At 34.7% G+C, this 19463-nt stretch overlaps 1 protein-coding gene across 1 annotated transcript; it reads right to left on the reverse strand.

The window, feature by feature from the left end:
- Positions 1-14154: 14154 nt before the first annotated feature.
- Positions 14155-19055, reverse strand: alx1 (ALX homeobox 1). The gene is made up of 4 exons (XM_042775393.1): positions 18678-19055; positions 17227-17519; positions 16434-16562; positions 14155-15088 (listed from the first exon to the last, which is right to left on the reverse strand). Exons 1-4 carry the CDS (start codon positions 18877-18879, stop codon positions 14759-14761), a joined length of 954 nt encoding a protein of 317 aa, XP_042631327.1. The 5' UTR covers positions 18880-19055; the 3' UTR covers positions 14155-14758.
- Positions 19056-19463: the final 408 nt, after the last annotated feature.

Raw genomic sequence — 19463 nt, forward strand, 5'->3', positions numbered from 1 at the left:
ATATGGAAAGACTGACTTGTCACATTTGAAGACAGGCCTGGGTTTTTGTGCCCCAGACATACTAATGGTCCAGACAAGATGATGTGACATTACAGAATATTTCTATTAATTATTGTAATGTTGCTCTGTTCAGACCTGTTATTTACAGAGGTTGATGAGCTGAACCAATTACATGTTTCTTTAATATAATATAACTGGTGAGTATGTTTTAGATTCTTTAAAGGGCACAGACAGTTTAAAGGCATTTCATATTAGCAAACTGCCAAATATTAATCAAATATAAAACCTAAAGAACATCATGCAACTTCTAAAAAGCATTTAGCTTTAGTCATGGGCTTACATAAACCTCCCTGCAAAGATGGAGGACGTTTCTTCATGGTTTCCTACCAACGAGTCAAGAAACATTGGCCTTTATGAAATTGTGGACATCTCTGGACAAGTACAGTGTTAAAACTATTCACCATGAAGTTCTGCCATATCCCCCAAAGCTAAAGTTTCTTTTTTTCCTTCAGATCCTCCTCTAAGTATTTCCAGCCTGAAACCTGGCAATAAAAACGTTTACTTGCAAGACATTGTCCATTTTAAGCAGAGAGCGGTGTTAGGATTTTAATAGCAATTAGTGAGTGTGCGGCTGAGGAAATTATGTTAATTAAACAGCACAGCTGTGCGCTACGAGGGACATTTTAACTAACTAATGCTAATATTGTCAGCATACAAAAGCGTGTGGAGTGAGGCACACAGCATGTTCACTGTAATTTTCTGGTATAGTGAAGAAGAAAATGATTTTGATTAGCAATTCTGCAAATGCACAGAGGAGTCTTTTATTGCTAAAGCAAACTGAAGAATGCAACCACTTCTTATTGACATCCATCGAGTTTCCTTTCCAGTAGATTCAGGGAATATATAAATATCTGCTACAGTCCTGTACTTTACAGTTTTTCAGTTACGATGCTGAAAGCAACAATGCTTCCATCCATTGTTCAGCATGTAAACATATGTATTTATGGACAATTTGTTTTGTTCGGGCAGTTGCTTTGCATGTGTTTCTTTTAGTTTTTTGGATCCTCATGCCTTTATTTCTACAGGCTTTGAAAGGAAAATCAGTGTATGCAGGTGTGTGTTTGTGAGATTTCAAAATGCCATCACAATGCCTCAGTAATGAGGAAGACCAGGAATGATGTCATCGAAAAGAGCTGGCCTGTTTTATATTTTCCTTCATTATCAGCCTCAATAAGACCTGAGTGATTTCTAACAGGCCCATAAAAACACTCTATAAATCTGTGCAAATTTGCCTTCAGCCATTTCCCTCTGCCATTCCAGGAAGGGCATAAGCAATGCGTTTCTCTTTGATGCGCCGATTCAAATCACTCACGTTGGCCTCTGTTTATTGCTTGGCATTAAAGCTGTAGCGGGCAAATACTGTATGTTCTGGGTGAATGAGGCATGGGTTTGGAAAAATGTCATTAAAATGTGTCAAAATAAAAGTGTTGGTCCCACACTTTCAAGTTTTAAGGTAAGGATATGACATTGTGTTACAGTAACTTTATATTAAGTGTATGTACAGTGGGGTCCAAAAGTCTGAGACCATGGAATTTTAAATTTATGTTAGCATAAGAATTTAAGTTAAGTTTTAAGTTAAGTTTTAACTTAAGTCTATTATTTAAGTCTTATTATATAAGTCTATAACTCATCACTGCATTTATTTGATCAGAAATACAGAAACAACATTAATTGTAAAATATTATTATTATTATAAATATTTAGATTTAAATATTTTTAAATATTTATTTTAATCCCTATTTTAGATATTTAAATTTTTACAATGCTGAATATCCTGCAGTCATTACTTTAGTCTTTGGTGTCACAACATCCTTCAGAAATCAAATCAAACCAAATGCTGATTTGGTCCTCAAGAAACATGGCTTATATTTGATAATAATGATAACAATAACAATTATTATTATTATTATTATTATACAGTACACATAGAGATACATAAGGTTCAACTTAAACATATAACAAGCTACAGAGCAAAGGAAGTAGAGAGAATGGAAAACAAATAAAAATAACAAATGGGAAATTGCACCACAGTCTTGATACTTCATTCCCTCCCCTCACACCAGAAGTTCTAGTGGCTTTTATAAACTTGTTGTCTTCTAATTCAGCTGCCAGTAATTGGTAGCAATAATTATATAGGCACTCACATTGGTATATGAGGCAGGGTGTGCCCAGGGCAACAATAGGATGATCAACTCCTTCATTACCCATGGGAAACACTTACATCTCTCTCCAGCATAGGAAAGCTCGGGCTAAGACAGCAGAAAAACAAAATAGCAGGCATGTAACAGACAGCAGATGCTCCATTTATGCTTCTCACTCCTTTTGGGAACCATTTCCTAATATCTAAGAACAATCTTTTAGGTTTTAGTTTTATAACCTTAAAGTAACATTCCACAAACATTCTGGGAACCAAAAATTGTTAGCTGGATCCACCCTGAAAAGATAAACCTAAAGATAAATCTTTAAAGGCAGAGAAAAAGAGAGAGCTCTTCTGAAGTGAATGCAACTTAAAGAATGAAAACGCTAATCTAGCTGGCAACCTTCTATGAGGCTTATAAGGGAAAAAATAATAGTGTTAGAATGCACTATATAACACAATTACAGAAAAGCATGCAGAGGTGACTGATGCAGTAGTCAGGAGTCCATTATATGCCTCACAGATAAGGTTAATGCTGTGACAGTGTATAGGGACAGACTAGAGCCATGAATCTCCTCAAAAGGTCAATCATATTCAGCATGCTTTTCATATTTTATTTATATAGCTCATGTTTGATGGCTGGATGGTCATGTGGCACTTGCTGAATCTTTTAACTTATTTTTTGAATGCTATTTAAGACTGCCTAAGAGCCAAAGCTGTTAAACCCGATCCAAGGATCAGGAAGACAAAGCTTTGAAATAAAGACGGCATACAATTCAATGACTCAGTGTGCAATACCCATTAAATCAACCAAGCTTAACTTATATATCTCTGCTGGGAGATTCATAAGCTATTCTGAGCAGGAGCAATTATGTGAATAGCATGCACTCTGACTCCCCTGTCTGACTGTTCTTAAATTGATTTGGTTCACTGTGGATCCTACGTAAATGTCCAGCATATTCTGATGAAACAGCTTGCTATGTGTTTAGTCACTCTTGGACGGGATATTAAGTGGAGTTATTTGGGGGGGGGGGGGGGGGTTAGTCATCCACAGGTAAATTGCAGAGATATTGGGCAGTTCAGATAGCTAAAAAAAGTAAGTTCTTGTGAATTAAATATGTACAAACATCATTCAAGAGTTACCTCCTTCTTCCTAGATGGTCTTAATTCTCCATTTCCCTTTAAAACGGTAACACCAATAAATGGTTAATCATTAGTGAAAAGAGCTATAATTTAGGAAGTTGAGTAAATACTATAAGCTTTGAAAAGCTTCCTGGAATGTGAGGAATGTTCAAGTTCCTGTACACAAAGAATTAACGTGTGGAATTACAGCCTCTGGAGTAGGCTATTATTGAACTGAAATACAGCATTATGCAAAAGTTAGATCCGGTTATTCTGCAAGAATTGGGACTTTTTACTGTGTGTATCACTCCACTTGTCCGTGTCAGTCTGTGCATCAGTCTTGACCGTCTATGTACTTGACTCTTTATGAAGGTTACATTGGCGACAAGTGACCGTCTGTATGAATGAGTCATTGAATCGATTCTTTCAACAACATTCAGGAACTAGACCGCCTGTGAATGAATCAATGACTCAAATCCACAAGACTCCAGTGGTGAATTCGGGTTTGTTTGTTTGTTTGTTTGTTTAGAACAAGACTATGTAACTGGCAATTCTGTGTCTAAAATATAAGTTAATTAACCTCTTATTTATTAAACTATTTAATACAGTTTTCATAAACACTTACATAAAGCTTAAAATGGCGAAAACTGATAACAGTCATAGTTTTGTTTTGTTTTGTGTTGTTTTTTTTACTCAACCAAGCAACAAGCTTCTACGATTCATATAGGCTACTGTAATATTTTCGATAGGCCTATATGAATTAGTAGGTATAATTTTGTTAAACCAGAAGTTTGCTAAACCGAATAGACTTCTTCACACAAGCATATTCGCTCTCCAGTGTTCGTGTGAGTGTTTTAGCCCTGCTGAAATCATTCGGCGTGTACTCATATACATGCTGTTTTTAGTAGACCTAATACATGATTATTCAAAAGTGTGGGGTCAACTTTTTGAAAAGTATACTTTCAAATAATTAGGCCTTGTTTGAACTTTATGTTCATCACAATCCTGAAAAAAAAATGTATCGTGGTTTCCACAAAATAGTTAAGAAGCACAAATGATTTCAAAATTGTTACCAATAAGAAATATTTCTTGAGCACCAAATCACATTTGAAAGATTTCTGAAGGATTGTGCGACACTGAAGGTAGTAGCCTACTGGAGTAATGACAACTAAAAATTCAGCTTTTCCATCACAGGAATAAATTGTCTATTAAAATATAAAACAAATATTTCCAATTGTAATACTATTTCACAGTATTACTGTTTTTAAAACGGTAAATAAATGCACTAAATAAATGCAAAAAAAAAAAGGGTAATTTTTTTTAAACTACATAAATGCAGCCTTAATGAACATTCTTCTGGTGAGCTTCTTTCAGAAACATTAACAATCTTACAGATTTTGAATGGTAGAATATTTATTTCTTAATAATAATAATTTATAAACTTAAATATTTCAAGAAAAAGGGATTTTAGGTTGAGACATTTCCAAGATTAACATATACAGTTCTTAACTAATCAATAAAATGATTATTCACTTATAGGCTATAAACATACATAAAGGCTTTTCCTTGACAGATTAAGATTGTCAGTGAAGCCACATACACTGAGCTGATTGACCAGTATGGCAGACTGGCAGCTGAATACTGATTAACTGATATTTGAAAAACACGATCGCCCCTGGGACCCCCCTCTCTACGCAAAGCAGAAGAGGTTGGCAGAGACCACAGAGCATGGCCTCTCATTTCCGAACACTAGGGAGGCTTTAATGAGAGACAAACACCAGGCGCTCCCTCAGGACCATAAGGAATAAATCCATGCTCAGTGATTAAAATGGCAGACAGCACAGGTGCTGAGTTTGCTGAATGTCAGGGACATCACAACTTTCTTGTGCTGAGTTGAAGGGTTTCAGTTTGAGTTTAGTTTTAGGTTTTAATGACTTTAGGTTAAACGTGTGTTAGACTGGCATCTGTTGGTAGGTGCATAATAAAACTCCTTAGCCTGAATTTGTTTGTAGTCACAAATGAGACGCAGTCAATGAAAGAATTATAAATACTTAATCATATTTTAGGTGTCAGTGTGCAGTGGTAGATATAAAAAGACAAGAAATGTTTGGAGTTTTTAAAAACTTCTTAAAAATGACTAATTTTTTATCTTTTTGTCTGTTTAGTGAACTTTGTACGTTACAACTGTGTTATTTTTTTGCCAGGAGTGAATCAGAAGACTGCTCATTGAGGGAGAACTAATAGAAATGATGAATCACAGCATGGGGCCTGAATGTATGTAGCATGAAATCACACAGGCAAACACACACACCAATGAAATATGTTCACAGAATATGAACATTTTCACAACATTCAATTTCAGTTTGTCTTATCCAGGCATAAAAAAGACAAATGAAACAGAATGTTGTTGTTACAGTCAACCCGAAGACAAAAGCTTTGTTCATTGTGGCAGAATTGATCATATTTCAGTCTATTGACTTTCAGAGATCATCCGAGGATAGCATTTATCTTTCTCACAGTGTTGCCTTTACTCCTTGGGTACATATTAATAACTCTGAAGAAGAAAATCCAGCATGCAACATAATTTGTAAATGTTTATATGTGAAGACAAATCTGCTATCATACCAAACAGATAATAAGGTATACACAAGTGTGAAACTACAGCTTTGGTTTTTGCCAGGTTTTTTTTTTTTTTTTTTTTACATCCCACTTCTGATTCAATTCTCACACTGTTCTGCTCAGTGAATGAGTCTTCTATTTTAGCCACTTATTTGAAGAGGAGTGCTTCTTTTGATTCCGCCTCAGGCGTGCTGTCTCTGCATCCTGAAGAGAAACAGTAAAAGTACCTTGAACCTGGTTACCGTACAAGTGGGTGGTATTTCAAGTAGATTTTCTAATCTAATTTCATCTTCCCTTCAAAGATGAAATAGTTTTTTTTATTCACCAGCTCAAATCCCCTGCCTCTAAGGGCAGCGTCTTACCCTCACACTCGAGGCTGGATTTCTCAAAGGGTTTATTAAAATATATCATAAGATATTTTGCTCAAGAAAATCATGACAAGTGGATAAAAAATATAAATCCTACCTCAACCCTCCACTACCCTTCTTTTATAACTACATATTTTTACATATATTGAACAGGGTTATGTGTTTGCTTAGAATAAAGAATCTTTTGTAAATTTCATTTCAGATGTTTTTGTCATTATATGCTCATGTTAATCTTACATGTATTTAAAATAAGGAAATAATGTTTAGGAATAATGAATAATTTTTAAAATCCCAATTAAGATGATATGATTACAATTAACTAAAAAAATTAAAACCATTAAAAATATTTTTGTTACTTGAATTATAATAAACATTAAGTTGATATAATTGCTATTATGTAGAAAAAATTAAATATATTAAAAATGTTAAGTACAATGACACTATCAGGAGCAAGATGTTCTTGGAGCTCTTTGGAGGTGGTCTGTGGTTTGTATGTGACCATTCTTACCATTCTTTGGCTTTCAGATGTTTTTCTAGGCCTACCACATCTTTCCTTAACAAGGACTGTTCCTGTCGCCTTCTATTTTCTAACTATATTTCTGACTGTGGAGGCAGAGACCTTAAACCTTCACATTGATGAATTATCCTAGTTTTTAGGTCAGTTTAGAGTTCTTTTCAGGTTACCATGTTGTTACTTTCAAATAGAGAATAAAGGAGAAGCACAACTAGCAATCAGCTACCTTAAACATATTTTTTTATGATTGTTTGCACCTGAGTTTGCAGTGTTACAGTTCATTGAGCCAATCAAATCAATTTTGTGTTGCAATTAATCAGCATTAAATGACTACAAGTATTCAAAATCAACAAAACTGAATGGGTGCCCAAACTGTTGCACAGCCTATTTTTCACATTCAGCTTTATTTCATACAACTCAGTACTGCTACACTAAAAATTTATGAAAAACATCACATTACGCGGCTTTCTCTGGAAACTGAATGGCATATCACTATGAGCTTTTCTTATAAAGAAAGAGCAAATTATTATCCCAAACTTTTGCATAAAACTGTCTCTGGAAACTGAATGGCATATCACGATGAGCTTTTCTTATAAAGAAAAGGCAAATTATACTATATATATATATAAATATATATATATATATATATATATATATATATATATATATGTACTTATCAGGGAATAATATAATGAATCATTAAAACTTTTATCCAAAGCTGACAAAACAAGGCTGTTCAGCCACAATATCAATTTGTTGGCTAACCAAGAAATCTAATTTATCTTATAGGGAATAAAAAGTCTTCAGGTAATGTTAACTATTTTTTATTTTTCTTATTTTTCTCTTAAACCAAAAACCACCATTCTATAAACCCATAGGAAACCGACTCAAACCTGACGCGAAAATGTTAAATCTCTTCCTGTTTTGAGGACTAAATAATTGCAAAATAATTTATGCTATGCATTTCCAATTTCTCACCAGCAGGTGGCAGGATTCAACACTTGTTTTATTTTTATTTTTGTTATCAGACCCATATTTATTTCCAATGACTATTCCTATTCTGTTTGGTGCAATCCATCTGTCAGAGCAGTTAGCTACTGCTTTATATTTGTTTAAAAGTATCAAATGAGACTTTTAGATAAAGTGCAACACGACCTTCAGTTTCCCAGAGAATAATCACAATAAAAACAGCACCTCCACTAAGCCCATCAGACTCTTGATTCAGTGCACCCCATGGGGTGAAATCCCAAAGGGACTTCGGTGGGATTTGACTTTAGCTACTTAGCCCATCACCCTGGCCCAATAATGAGAGCCACAGGGGAGAGCCTCAGACCTGATTAGAAGAACTCATTGGTTATCAAAGAAGCAGAGCTGTGTTTATAGTAAAGTGCTCTGGCAGGCTCTGTTACATAACCCCCTTCAGAGTAAACCTGTAAAATCAGCAGCGTCACCTGAGAGGGGTCTAGCTTGAGGAGAGAGCCCACTGTCAGTCGACAGGTGATTATGTTCCTCATTAGGGAACAAGGAGAGTAGAGAACTCTTCTCACTTGCCACAGGAACCTTCACAAATAAACAACAGCATAGTTTCCAATATGTCCAGAACATTTTCAGACAGTCAAAAGCTAAGACATCTACCAAAAAAACAAGTTGTAACTATAAAAGTGTAAATGTAACTTATAAGTATCTCAAACTTTATACAATACTCACAAAGGGCAGTATGCTCACGTAGGGCATTATATACTGTACTATATATTACTGGAGAAAGTGATATTATGAATAGAAGGCATGTATTTTATCAGTGGGTTGGAGTTAAAAATGCATTGATGGTTTCTTACAAACACACAGCTTTTTACTTCACAAATCATTAAGTGATGTACAGGAGTCATGTGGATTACTTGTGGATTATTGTGTTGTTTTTATCAACTGTTTGAATGGCATCCATTCACTGCAGAGGATCCATTGATGAGACAGTGACATAATGGTAAATTTCTCCAAATCTGTTCAGATGAAAAAGCAATTTCATTTAAGTCTTAGAAGGCCTGAATATGAAGTTGGAGTTGCTGGAAAATAAATATGGATTTTACAAATCTTTACTGGTTAAAGACAAGTCCAAGAATAATTTTACATGAAGTGCACTTTATGCTTTATGAAGTCCTATCTTTGATATTTCAGAGTTTATCTTTGAGGTGACTTGGTGTGAGATTTTTTTAGCTTGAGGAGAATGAACTTCAAAGCCAGTAGGAGAAGGGAAGAGCCGTGTGGGAGGACTTGGCTTTACATTGGAGATGTGGCTTCAAATGCCCACAGGGTCAGCAGATCACATCAATATATGTGATAAGAAACTAACATTTCTACAATTAATTTATGAGATTGTGACAAGGTGATACATCACTGTCTGCAATCTAGAGATTACATTTGGAGGGGTTTGAGATCCATGGGTTTTATCATCAAAGAATGACTTTCTCTTTCAAGACACCACGTTTATCTTTAAACTAATGTCTGACTTTTAGAATAAAACCTTTGATATTTGGCTGCTGACATTACTTTGAGTGACCAAGATGGATCTGGTCTATATACAAATCATCACATATACAGTAATTTATTTACTGTAAGTTGCATTTAAAGTCCAATACCATTATTAACATAAGTAAACAAGAAAGGTCATATAGGGGTACATATAACTTACCCGCATATTTTCACTTCACTTGCTATTAGCTGCTTTTGTAGTGGTTCTTGAGATCTGTTTGTTCCTCATAGGGTTTATTATTGAAGCTGAGGGAAGTTCTTCTTGTGATGTTTAGGCAGATAGAGAGATGAGCCAGTGCACATGATGGAGATTGAGGGTTTTAGATGGTTCTCTCCTCCTGCTGGGATCTCAGTGAGAGTCCAGTCACTGGAGAAGAGGCCACTTGTTTGTCATTTGATACGTGATTGTGGTTTTAGCACGAGGTGGTTTTAGATCATTTGCTTTGCGGATCATTAACTAATTTGTGGTGTATGCATGTGACCAGGGTTATTATTGTTAACTAAACCCATGAAAATTACTTGAAATAAAATAAACATTAACTGAAATAAAGTATGATATAAAAAATATATTTTATTTCAGTTAGTTGCTAAAACTAAAACTAAAGTCAATTTAAAACTATAGAGACATCTTGTAAAAAATAATAATAAAAATGACTAAAACAACAAAACTTTAAGTATCAAATGAAAACATAAAATGTTAAAAATCAAATTAAATTTAAAAATTTTGCAAAAACCATGATAGTATGATGCTAAAATAACACTGCATGTGATTGAATCATTTAAATGTTAACTAAAACATAAAATCACAACTATTAATAAGTCAAGGCTTCAGAATGTGACAAAAATAAAAATGTACAACAATAATGTAAAATCGGGAATCGGTTTTGTGGAATGCACTGCACTCAGAGGCCTCTCAGTTTTTCAAGCAATTCTGTAATTTATCAGCAAACTAAAAATTTGGCTTCCCTTCATAATTTTTATTGTTTTTGTGGAATGTAATGATTTGGTTTGCCTTCATAATTTTTATTGTTTTATTTTTTGTGTGTTTGTGTTAGTTTTGTATGTGTATTCATTTTATTTATTTCAGATAAACTAAAATGATAATATTGTTTAATAGTGTAATGTTGGAGACTGCAATCTAGACGTCACAGGTAATTGGTCATGTATTGAGTGTGTTTGTCTCTGATGGTTAATTGCCCTGTTTATTGCCTCTGTTTGTCCTGGCATTAGTAAACATTGTTATCTCAGTGGGGTGCCGCCACATCTGACTATTCATGAGCACGTTACATGTCAAGCCTGACACTCTCACATGACTCACCAGCCACAACAAATGAAGGTAAAGGCTTAAAGATTCAGTGGACTACCTTGCTGCACTTTTTGTACTTGCAAAACACTTGTGTGCTCCTTACTAGACAAAAAGACCGCTATTCATAGCTTAATTTGATGTAACATCATGGGTGAGTTTCAAAAGTTTCTGCCCTCTTTGTTTTGAGGTCTCAGGTACTAACATTACTTTGTTAGTTTACATCAATCAAAGACACCAGCATTGTGGCTTCTCCTCAAGATCTTTATGTTGCTCGCTGAATGAGTGCAAAGGTAATAAAAAAAATCACTTCACACACAATAACTCACAGGGCTTCTTTTGCGCTGGAGACTGGGTTCAGGGAATGCTTTCATTAATCATGAAGCCCAGTACGGACTCCAGCACCGCTGCTCCTACTGAACATACATAACTGTCCTGGCAGGAAGAGCGATCGCTGGCCCCACGCTCGGCATAGGGCTAAAAACATCACGACCTGCTGCGTGCTGGGAGATTTTGTGAATGATGGGACCCAGCTGAAATGTCCATCAGAGAATGTATGTGGCATTTGTACAGAAGGAAAACAAAAAGTGTGACTTACTTAAGAGTGGAGTTTTCTTGTATGGCTGGTCTTCAACTCGTAGCACATGAGCCATAAGTGCCCCAGAGGACCTTAAATGTTGCATTATCCAATATTTCACAACAGGCCATGTTTTCTTTTGTGTCTTGTGATGATTCATATTAAGTCTGAGAATATTCAGTATCATAAAGACGAGTTTTGCAGTGATCCCTGCTTATGCTGTTGTTTGCTTTATGAGCTCATTGTTTATATATTGTTTCTGACAATTGTTAGAGACAGGTCTATTGTGTTAATATATGTAAAATAATATTATAATGTCATATGATATATACTGAAGATAAGCAAAGAATATGACAAAAAAAAAGTCATCATCTAACAATATAATGAAATATTTAGACATTTTTTTTCTTTTTTCTCAGACTTACCCACACACATTCTCTGTATTTCAGGGCCCTGTAATACTTAAAATTACACTACTGTTCAAAAGCTCATTAAAGCTTCATTTCTTTGATCAAAAATACAATTATATTGTGAAATATTATTAGAATTTAAAATTACTGTTTTCTATTTTAATATGTTAAAATGTAATTTATTTCTGTAATGGCAAAACTGAATTTCGAACAGCCATTACTCCAGTGTCACGTGATCTTTCAGAAATCATTTTAATATGCTGATTTGTTGCTCAAGAAACATTTCGTATTATCAATAAAGAAAACAGCTGAGCTGCTTAATATTTTTGTGGATTATTTGATGAATAAAATAGTTCAAAAGAACAGCATTTATTTGAAATGGAAATCTGTTGTAACATTAGTTTCACTATTGATCCTTGTTGAGTAAAAGTATTGATTTAAAAAAATATATTTTACTGACCCAAAAGCTTTTGAACTGTAGTGTACAATATCATTATATTTTTGCAATAGCTGTTGGGTAAACAAGTGAACACAATAAAATCACACTGACAATCATTTAGGCAAAAGCTGAGCTGTGTTCTTAGGACCAGGGCGTGTTTATGGGTTTTTTTTTTTTTTTTTTATTGTTTTTGGTGTAAATTCATACAGTTTCTAACATTACAATGTTACTTTTCACTACCTTTAAAATTTCTGCTGTTTCATTTAGTTTTGTGTTTCATAATTGTCTTACTGTTAATATACAATAGTCTGTTTAATGACCAGTTTCATTGTGGCTAACCGCATATGGGACACAAAAGGTCAGTGTGTGTTTGATGAACTTAATCTCTTTTTTAGTGAAATAATGGTGAGAATGTTGATTTTTTTTTTTTTTTTTTTTTTTCTTTTTAAGTTTTTATTTTTGTGAATTTTTGTCAATTTTCCAGTCTTTGTATGGATTTCATGATTATCGTCCAGAATGAGTGTAATGTAATGTGTGTGAATGATTGCACTGAATTGCAAAATTTGGCCATTGGAATTTAATTGCCCCTGATACCTTCAAATCAAAAATAGAATATATATATATTTTTTTTTTAAATCAAGAATTACAGTTTGAAATTACGTCTAACAGTGATGTGAAATATCTGACGAGTGCTATTTCCTTTGGTACAGGACCAGTTGGACGTGTGGGTAGAGAAGACTGAATAAGGCATCCAAGAAATACATACTAAATGTGTTTACTTGTATGCCGTAATTCTAAAGAACACATTGTGCTTGAATGCAGAGTAGGGCCAAAAATGTCCATCAAGGAATCATCTGGAGGACAGCCATTCATAATCAGGACGTAAATTGTCGGACAAGAAGCATCACATCACATTCCACACAAAGTCCTGTGTGTCTTGTGATTGTTTTTGCTGTTGCACTTGCCAGCATATCTTAGAAATGTGTACAAGCCAGATTTTTTTTATTCGTTGTGTGTACTTTATGATGGTTAGTGAGTTAGAAAGCATCCTTTCAGTGATTTTATACTACTAAACTATGAGCACAAATGTAAATACAACCAAGTAATTTTTCAGTACCACCTAATCACAGTAATGGAAATCTGTTTGTATTCCATTTCAAGAGGAAATATTTAACACACAGGTACATTTTTGTAATCAATGTCCTTAGTGTTTTATTTTTTTCCACCCATTTGCAGGTCTGGAGTATTGGGCAGCAGAGATATCTGTCTCTTTCACATGTCTCACTCCCCCAAGCATGTGAGGGTCTTTATTAATGAGTGTGGCTCACCCCAGAGGGTCAAACCCATTCGGCCTGCTGATGGATCTCATCTGCACCAGAGTGTGGTGGGATCTTCTGCCTCACATGTGCTGCACCATCAGTCTTACAGTGAAGCTGGGGATCCATAAAAATGATGGACCAGTGACCAAGAGATGAATACAGAGATTACACTGTAAATATAGATACACAAATATTAACAAAGGTTCATATCACAACAGTCAATACAAAATACTAAGAACATAAGTAATATACAAGCTTGTATCAAGTAAGTCATAAAATAAAAATAAAAAAAACTTAAATTCTTATTAGATGCTTTTAAGCTCATTTTAAAACTCATTACATAAACATTACACTCAAATGGCTAATGGTTTCTAATGGCTTCATTTTTTAAACTATGCATCCCTGTTTTATTTTTGAAATAAATACTGATATTTACTAGGTTTATACAAAATGGGTACAGTCTAAAACACCTTAGTGCTACTTACAAAATTGTAGATGAAAAACATTAGAACAGTAATATAAGTTTACTGAACTTTCTGAGTTTACGGTTACTCCTCATAGTTGAGTAACTAGAAAAAGTTGTGTTTTTTCTCAAAAGGAGAAATATGTAGGTTAGGTGTCAGCAGAGGAGCTGAAAAAGGGTCAAATTCTAACATAATATCTTTAAACACTGCTTATTTTGATTTACTCAAAAACATTGGATATATGATCATAACTATAAAAAGAAAAAAAGCCTATTGGCAACTTTTTTTTGGGGGGGGGGGTATGTATATTCCAAATAAATGCTGTTCTTTCGAACTTTCTGAAAGATATCAGAATTATTTCTGAAAGATCATGTAACACTCAAGGCTGAACGGCATTCAAATTTAGCTTTACCATCACAGAAGTTACATTTTCAAATATAATAAAACCGAAGAGCTAAGAGAATGAAAAAAAAATAGAAACACATTAACTCTAATTTTAATTAACTTTTATTACCATAAAATAAAAAAGTGCTCCTCTGCATGTGGCACACAGCTAGAGAGCGTTAAACAGCTTTGCTGCAAAGCACACAGACATAGTGTATGTCGGCCATAACATCTCTGTGAATGTCATGAGAGTATAATGCTGTTGAGTTCTGTGCCCTTCATATTCACAACAACAAGAGATGCTTAGACAAAATAAGAACAATCACTGTTTAACTCAGAGATTATTTTTGAAAGGACAGGAAACTTTTCCAGAATTTTTGAACAGGTTATAATCACGGCTGATATCTTTGTTGTTCCAATAAAAATTTAACCAAAAACCAATTCATGAAAGTAACTGGCTGTATTGTTATTTGGCAAAAACTTCTCAGATCAGCACTATTAGAATAAGTTCAGAGTTCACATGGCCCAAGATATGTTGGCTGCGTGTTCCTTCGCCTTCATCCGCAGCACAGCAATGCTGGATGACCGCCGTTCAAACTCAGGTTTGGTCTCAAACGTGGCGTGACTGTTCGGTGAAGGAGCCAGAAGTGAATCGGAGAAGAAGTTATTGAGAGACACTCCAAACTGATTTTGCTGGTGATTGGGGAATCCCACGTAACTGTGCTCACTGGCTCTCGGCGAGTGGGGGTAGGGAGACGTCACGCAGGGAGGGGAACCACGCGGGATCATGCAGGACGAGACTACAGAGCTGCCTGCAGTGGGACCTGTCCATAAGTTGTTGGAAATCTGTGTAGTCAGGGGAAAGTGGAATAAAGTGAAATCAAAATGCATGAAATCATAAAATCACAAAACTTTAGGACTTCTCACACTGTAATAGTTAACCCTGCTCTTTTAGAAAAAGGTACACATTTGTACATTATCTACCCCTAAAGGGTGCAACTTAATACCTTAATGGTACATATAGTAGGCTACCTTTTGAAAGGGTACCAAAAATGATGCAAACCCTGCTCTGGTGAAAGGTTTCATAACCCAGGGTAAAAAAAGCAGTGCTAACCCCGCTTACAAGAGTAAAACTCTCCTCTACCCGGGGTTAAAAGCAGAGTCTATAACGACAATAAGATGGGGTTAAGAGCAGTGTGAAAAGCCATTTTAATAAGCAAATGATTGAAAGACAAAAAAAAATTCAATAGGCTTGAGCTGATGCAGGAAGTCATGCAGCAAAAAAAAAAATCCATAATCAAAATAAAGGAATCCAAATGTCTGGAAATTCATGGCACATAAACATAGATTGCGTTTTGAAAAGTTAATTCAATTTTAAAATATAAATCGACGCATTTTAGTATGCCTGGGAAAATGCTTCATGACAAACCGAGATGACATCATATCAGATACACCCTCAATCTACATTAAAATACATTGACAATTATGTCCAAGACTTTAAATAAATCCAGACCAGGCTTTTAAAAACAAACCCTGCAGCCCACAAAAATGCATTTGTGTTCACCACAAAAATCTGAGCATAAGACAAATACAAGGCTTAGCACCCTCCCACCTCTGCTTACAACATGCCCAGTGCAATAAGGACCTGTCCTGTTAAGGCACAGGCTTTTTTATGTGACTATGGAAAACACACGAGTGAAGAATCTGCTCTCTGACGAAGGAAATTGAGGTCCCGTGGTGCCATCTAAATCTTCATCTCCTACCCTCACAACAGCTTTTGTCAGTTAGCATGAGACAGCTCTCCCACACCCGTCAAAGCTGTTTAAAGCTCGAAAGGCTAAGGGCAGTTGTCAACAATTCATGCATTGTGTTTGTGCTAGTAAGGACCATATGCGGTTGACTTTCCAGTCAAATTTTGTAATCAGATCAATAAATACTCTGCCAACAAAATAGATAACGAAACCTACTTACACAGTGTATGATATATGTGATTATTTTTTAAACAGATAATGTATATATAGAACAATAAAGACGTTTAAATAATGCACAATAACAATGATGATTTGTTAAAAACACTATAGGCCAGACATTCTTCTGCATTTGAGTAGTAGACAGCCATGGATTGGTTGATTTATAATTATTTTTGCAAACATTTTGTAACATCATGGTGCAGATAAATAAAGGGAATCACCTGTGAATAGCTGTCTGTCCGGGGCAGCATTGATATGTCATAGGTCGCTGCAAAGTGGCTTTTAGCCTGCTGCATCTGTCCATATCTTTCTCGCTTCCTCCACTTGGCTCTTCTGTTCTGGAACCACACCTAAAAAAAGAAAAGAAAAGTTATTTTCCATGATGTAAAATGAATGATTAAATATTGAGATGACTTTTTATGTAAGCACAAATTTATTTATTTTTTATTTTATTATTATTTTTGTTAAGTCCTGTTTTTTAATATGTTGGTGTAGTGTAAATGTCAAGCCATAATTAATTACAGGGCTGTGACATTAAGTTCATTAATTATGACAGGGAGGGTTACTAATTTTATCTTTTGCAAACAAATACAGATCCATAACTAATAAATGGCAGGTATGTAAAAAGTTTTCATTATAAAAACATCTTTTATATTTATATTTTTAATGCGTTTTCATAGGTTAAACCTGATTTTGTTAAGTTTAAAATAGTTGAAAAGTGCAATGAAATGCTAGTTGTACTGCATCTTTAGCACCACTTTTATTTTAACTTAAGGAAGAAATTAAAGTTGTTTTCAAGTATAGTTTTTTTAATGCTAAGGAATGCATGCATGAGGACTCAATTTTAAGTGAAAATTTAGGCTTTTCCTAAAATGTAATGACGTTATTCTCAGACAGGCCTAAATGTAACATTTGGGAGTTTATATGAAAGGCTAAAAAATTAAATTAAAAAAAATAGAAAAAACACTTACAGGTAATTTTAGAGAATAATCACAAATCAAAGTGAGCAGTTACCTGAACTCTGGCCTCCGTGAGCTCTGTTCTCATGGCCAGCTGTTCTCTCACATACACATCTGGGTAATGGGTTTTCTGGAAGACTTTCTCCAGTTCCTCTAGTTGAGCGCTCGTGAAGGTCGTGCGATGGCGTCTCTTTTTGCTGCTCGACACGTTGCTGTCGCACTTTTCGCCGATGTCGTCCAGGTCTGTTTTGTCTGGTCCGGCTGCGGCCGGCGAGACTCTGATACTGCAGCAGTTCTCCATCGCGTGCAGGCTGCTGTCCTCCGTTTTAGGAGCGCAGTAATTCACGCCTGATTATTATTAAAATATGAGTATAGTTGACATAAAATTACACAGTTTCAGCAGCAGCACCTAAACTACATCGAAAACATTTTTTAACACTGAATAATCTGCTCATGAGAAACCGCATGAAGTAGATTTTTTTTAATGTTACATCGTATGATAATTTCAAAATGTGCACCTTAAGACCATAAATATAGCCTACATAAAAATAAGAAAAGGCTCCTGGACATACGTCAACGGACAATGGTCTATGTAACTTTATAATGAAAAGAAAGTGTATATTTAATATGTTAAATATATGCTACTGAATACGTCGTATTCGCCATTTAGTCCATGTAGCCTATAGATAAAAATGACGTTTATTTATTTGAATATTCTTCAAATGTAAATAAATCACTTATTTGCAGCATTACTATGTTTACAAATTACTTTTTAATGAAAAGTTACCAACCAATTAGCAGATAAATTATATAGCGATGTTTCTGAAAGAAGATTAAAAAAAATGGCAAAGAAGTTTAAAATTATGAAGGATTAGACGAAGGTCATTCCATGAAAATATGTAAAACTATTTTTCGCTTTCTTTGGTCTTTCACAACTTTTGAAAACGTAATCTTTTTTTAGTTAAAAAAAAGTAATAAAAAAAGTAATAAAGTAATAAAGTAAAGTAAAGTAATAAACTTTTTTTTGGACTGGACTATTTAAAAATATGGAAAATGTAACTTTTAAAAAAAAATTACATTTAAATTTTGGTTAAATCTGCAATACGAACTTTTCAAATATAATTCTTTATTAAGTTATTTCATCTTAAAAGTAGGCCTACTAATACGTACAACAGCTAAAAACATTTCTCGTCGGAATTGCAAAGCTGGCCAATAGCTTCTAGGCCTATATGTAATATTTTTTGTTTTACATAAACCTAAAGGTTATTAAAATAGTTTTTATAGATTGATGCCACGAGAACATTATGAGTTACACAAATAACTTTTTTTTTACTTTGGAAAGCCACATAATCTAGACTCTAGGCTTTGACCTAAAGAAACTATTAAGAGAACATATAACCACTTCTTTATTGAACCAAGATGTTGTATAAAAACACTAAAGAATCTTTCAGTATTATGCAAAATGATTTGTTACATTTTACAATGACTATTTTAAGTCAGACTTACTGTTTTGGTTGTCACACGGGGACGATCTGTCCATGGTGGTGTGTTGATCATTGCTCTGCATCGAGAAGGCCTGGACGCATTTAGGTGATGTCTTGTAGTACTGCACATTGTCTAAAGTCTCCATGACTTGGTCCATGTAGTAATCGCTGCCTTTAATCGCTTGACTTTTCAAGGAGAACTTGTCGCTCAAGTACTCCATCATGCTCCTCTGGCCTCGTCTCAAGCATGAAGCGCGTCAGTGGACACCATAAATGTTTTAGTGATGTCAGAAATGAAGCAATGCGGCCAATTATTTGTACAAGTCGTTAATTTGTCTTGTCTTAAAGAGACCGAGGGCCTCTCTTTATAGGGCAAAGAGCGCGAGCTTAAAGCAGCCACCCAACTTCTGAATATGGAGAAGGTGAAACTCCACCCACGCGCATGCACAAGCTCTAAATAAGATTTATGGAACTCTGTGATGACCCGAAATGAAACAATTACACTTGCTTTCGCTTTCAGTGTGTTTGGATATCCCTAATGATTATTTAACTGATAAATCCGAATCAAGTAGATATTGCGCGCTATTTAAAGTGATAAACCGTGTAAACAATAATTATTTCAGTAAACAAAGTTGGTGATTGTTTAAAGAACAGTTAGAGTAGGCTATAAAGTACATTTTTACATGTTAACAGATTTTTCTTTACCTTTGAATAACTTTACCTTTGCAAAGTTCAAGTTATTAATAAATGCAACATCACGATGACTTGAAAATACAACAAAACTTTCTATCAAAGATAGCAAACGTTT

Source organism: Cyprinus carpio, chromosome A18 (genome assembly GCF_018340385.1).
Source record: "Cyprinus carpio isolate SPL01 chromosome A18, ASM1834038v1, whole genome shotgun sequence".
NCBI classification, from domain to species: Eukaryota; Metazoa; Chordata; class Actinopteri; order Cypriniformes; family Cyprinidae; genus Cyprinus; species Cyprinus carpio.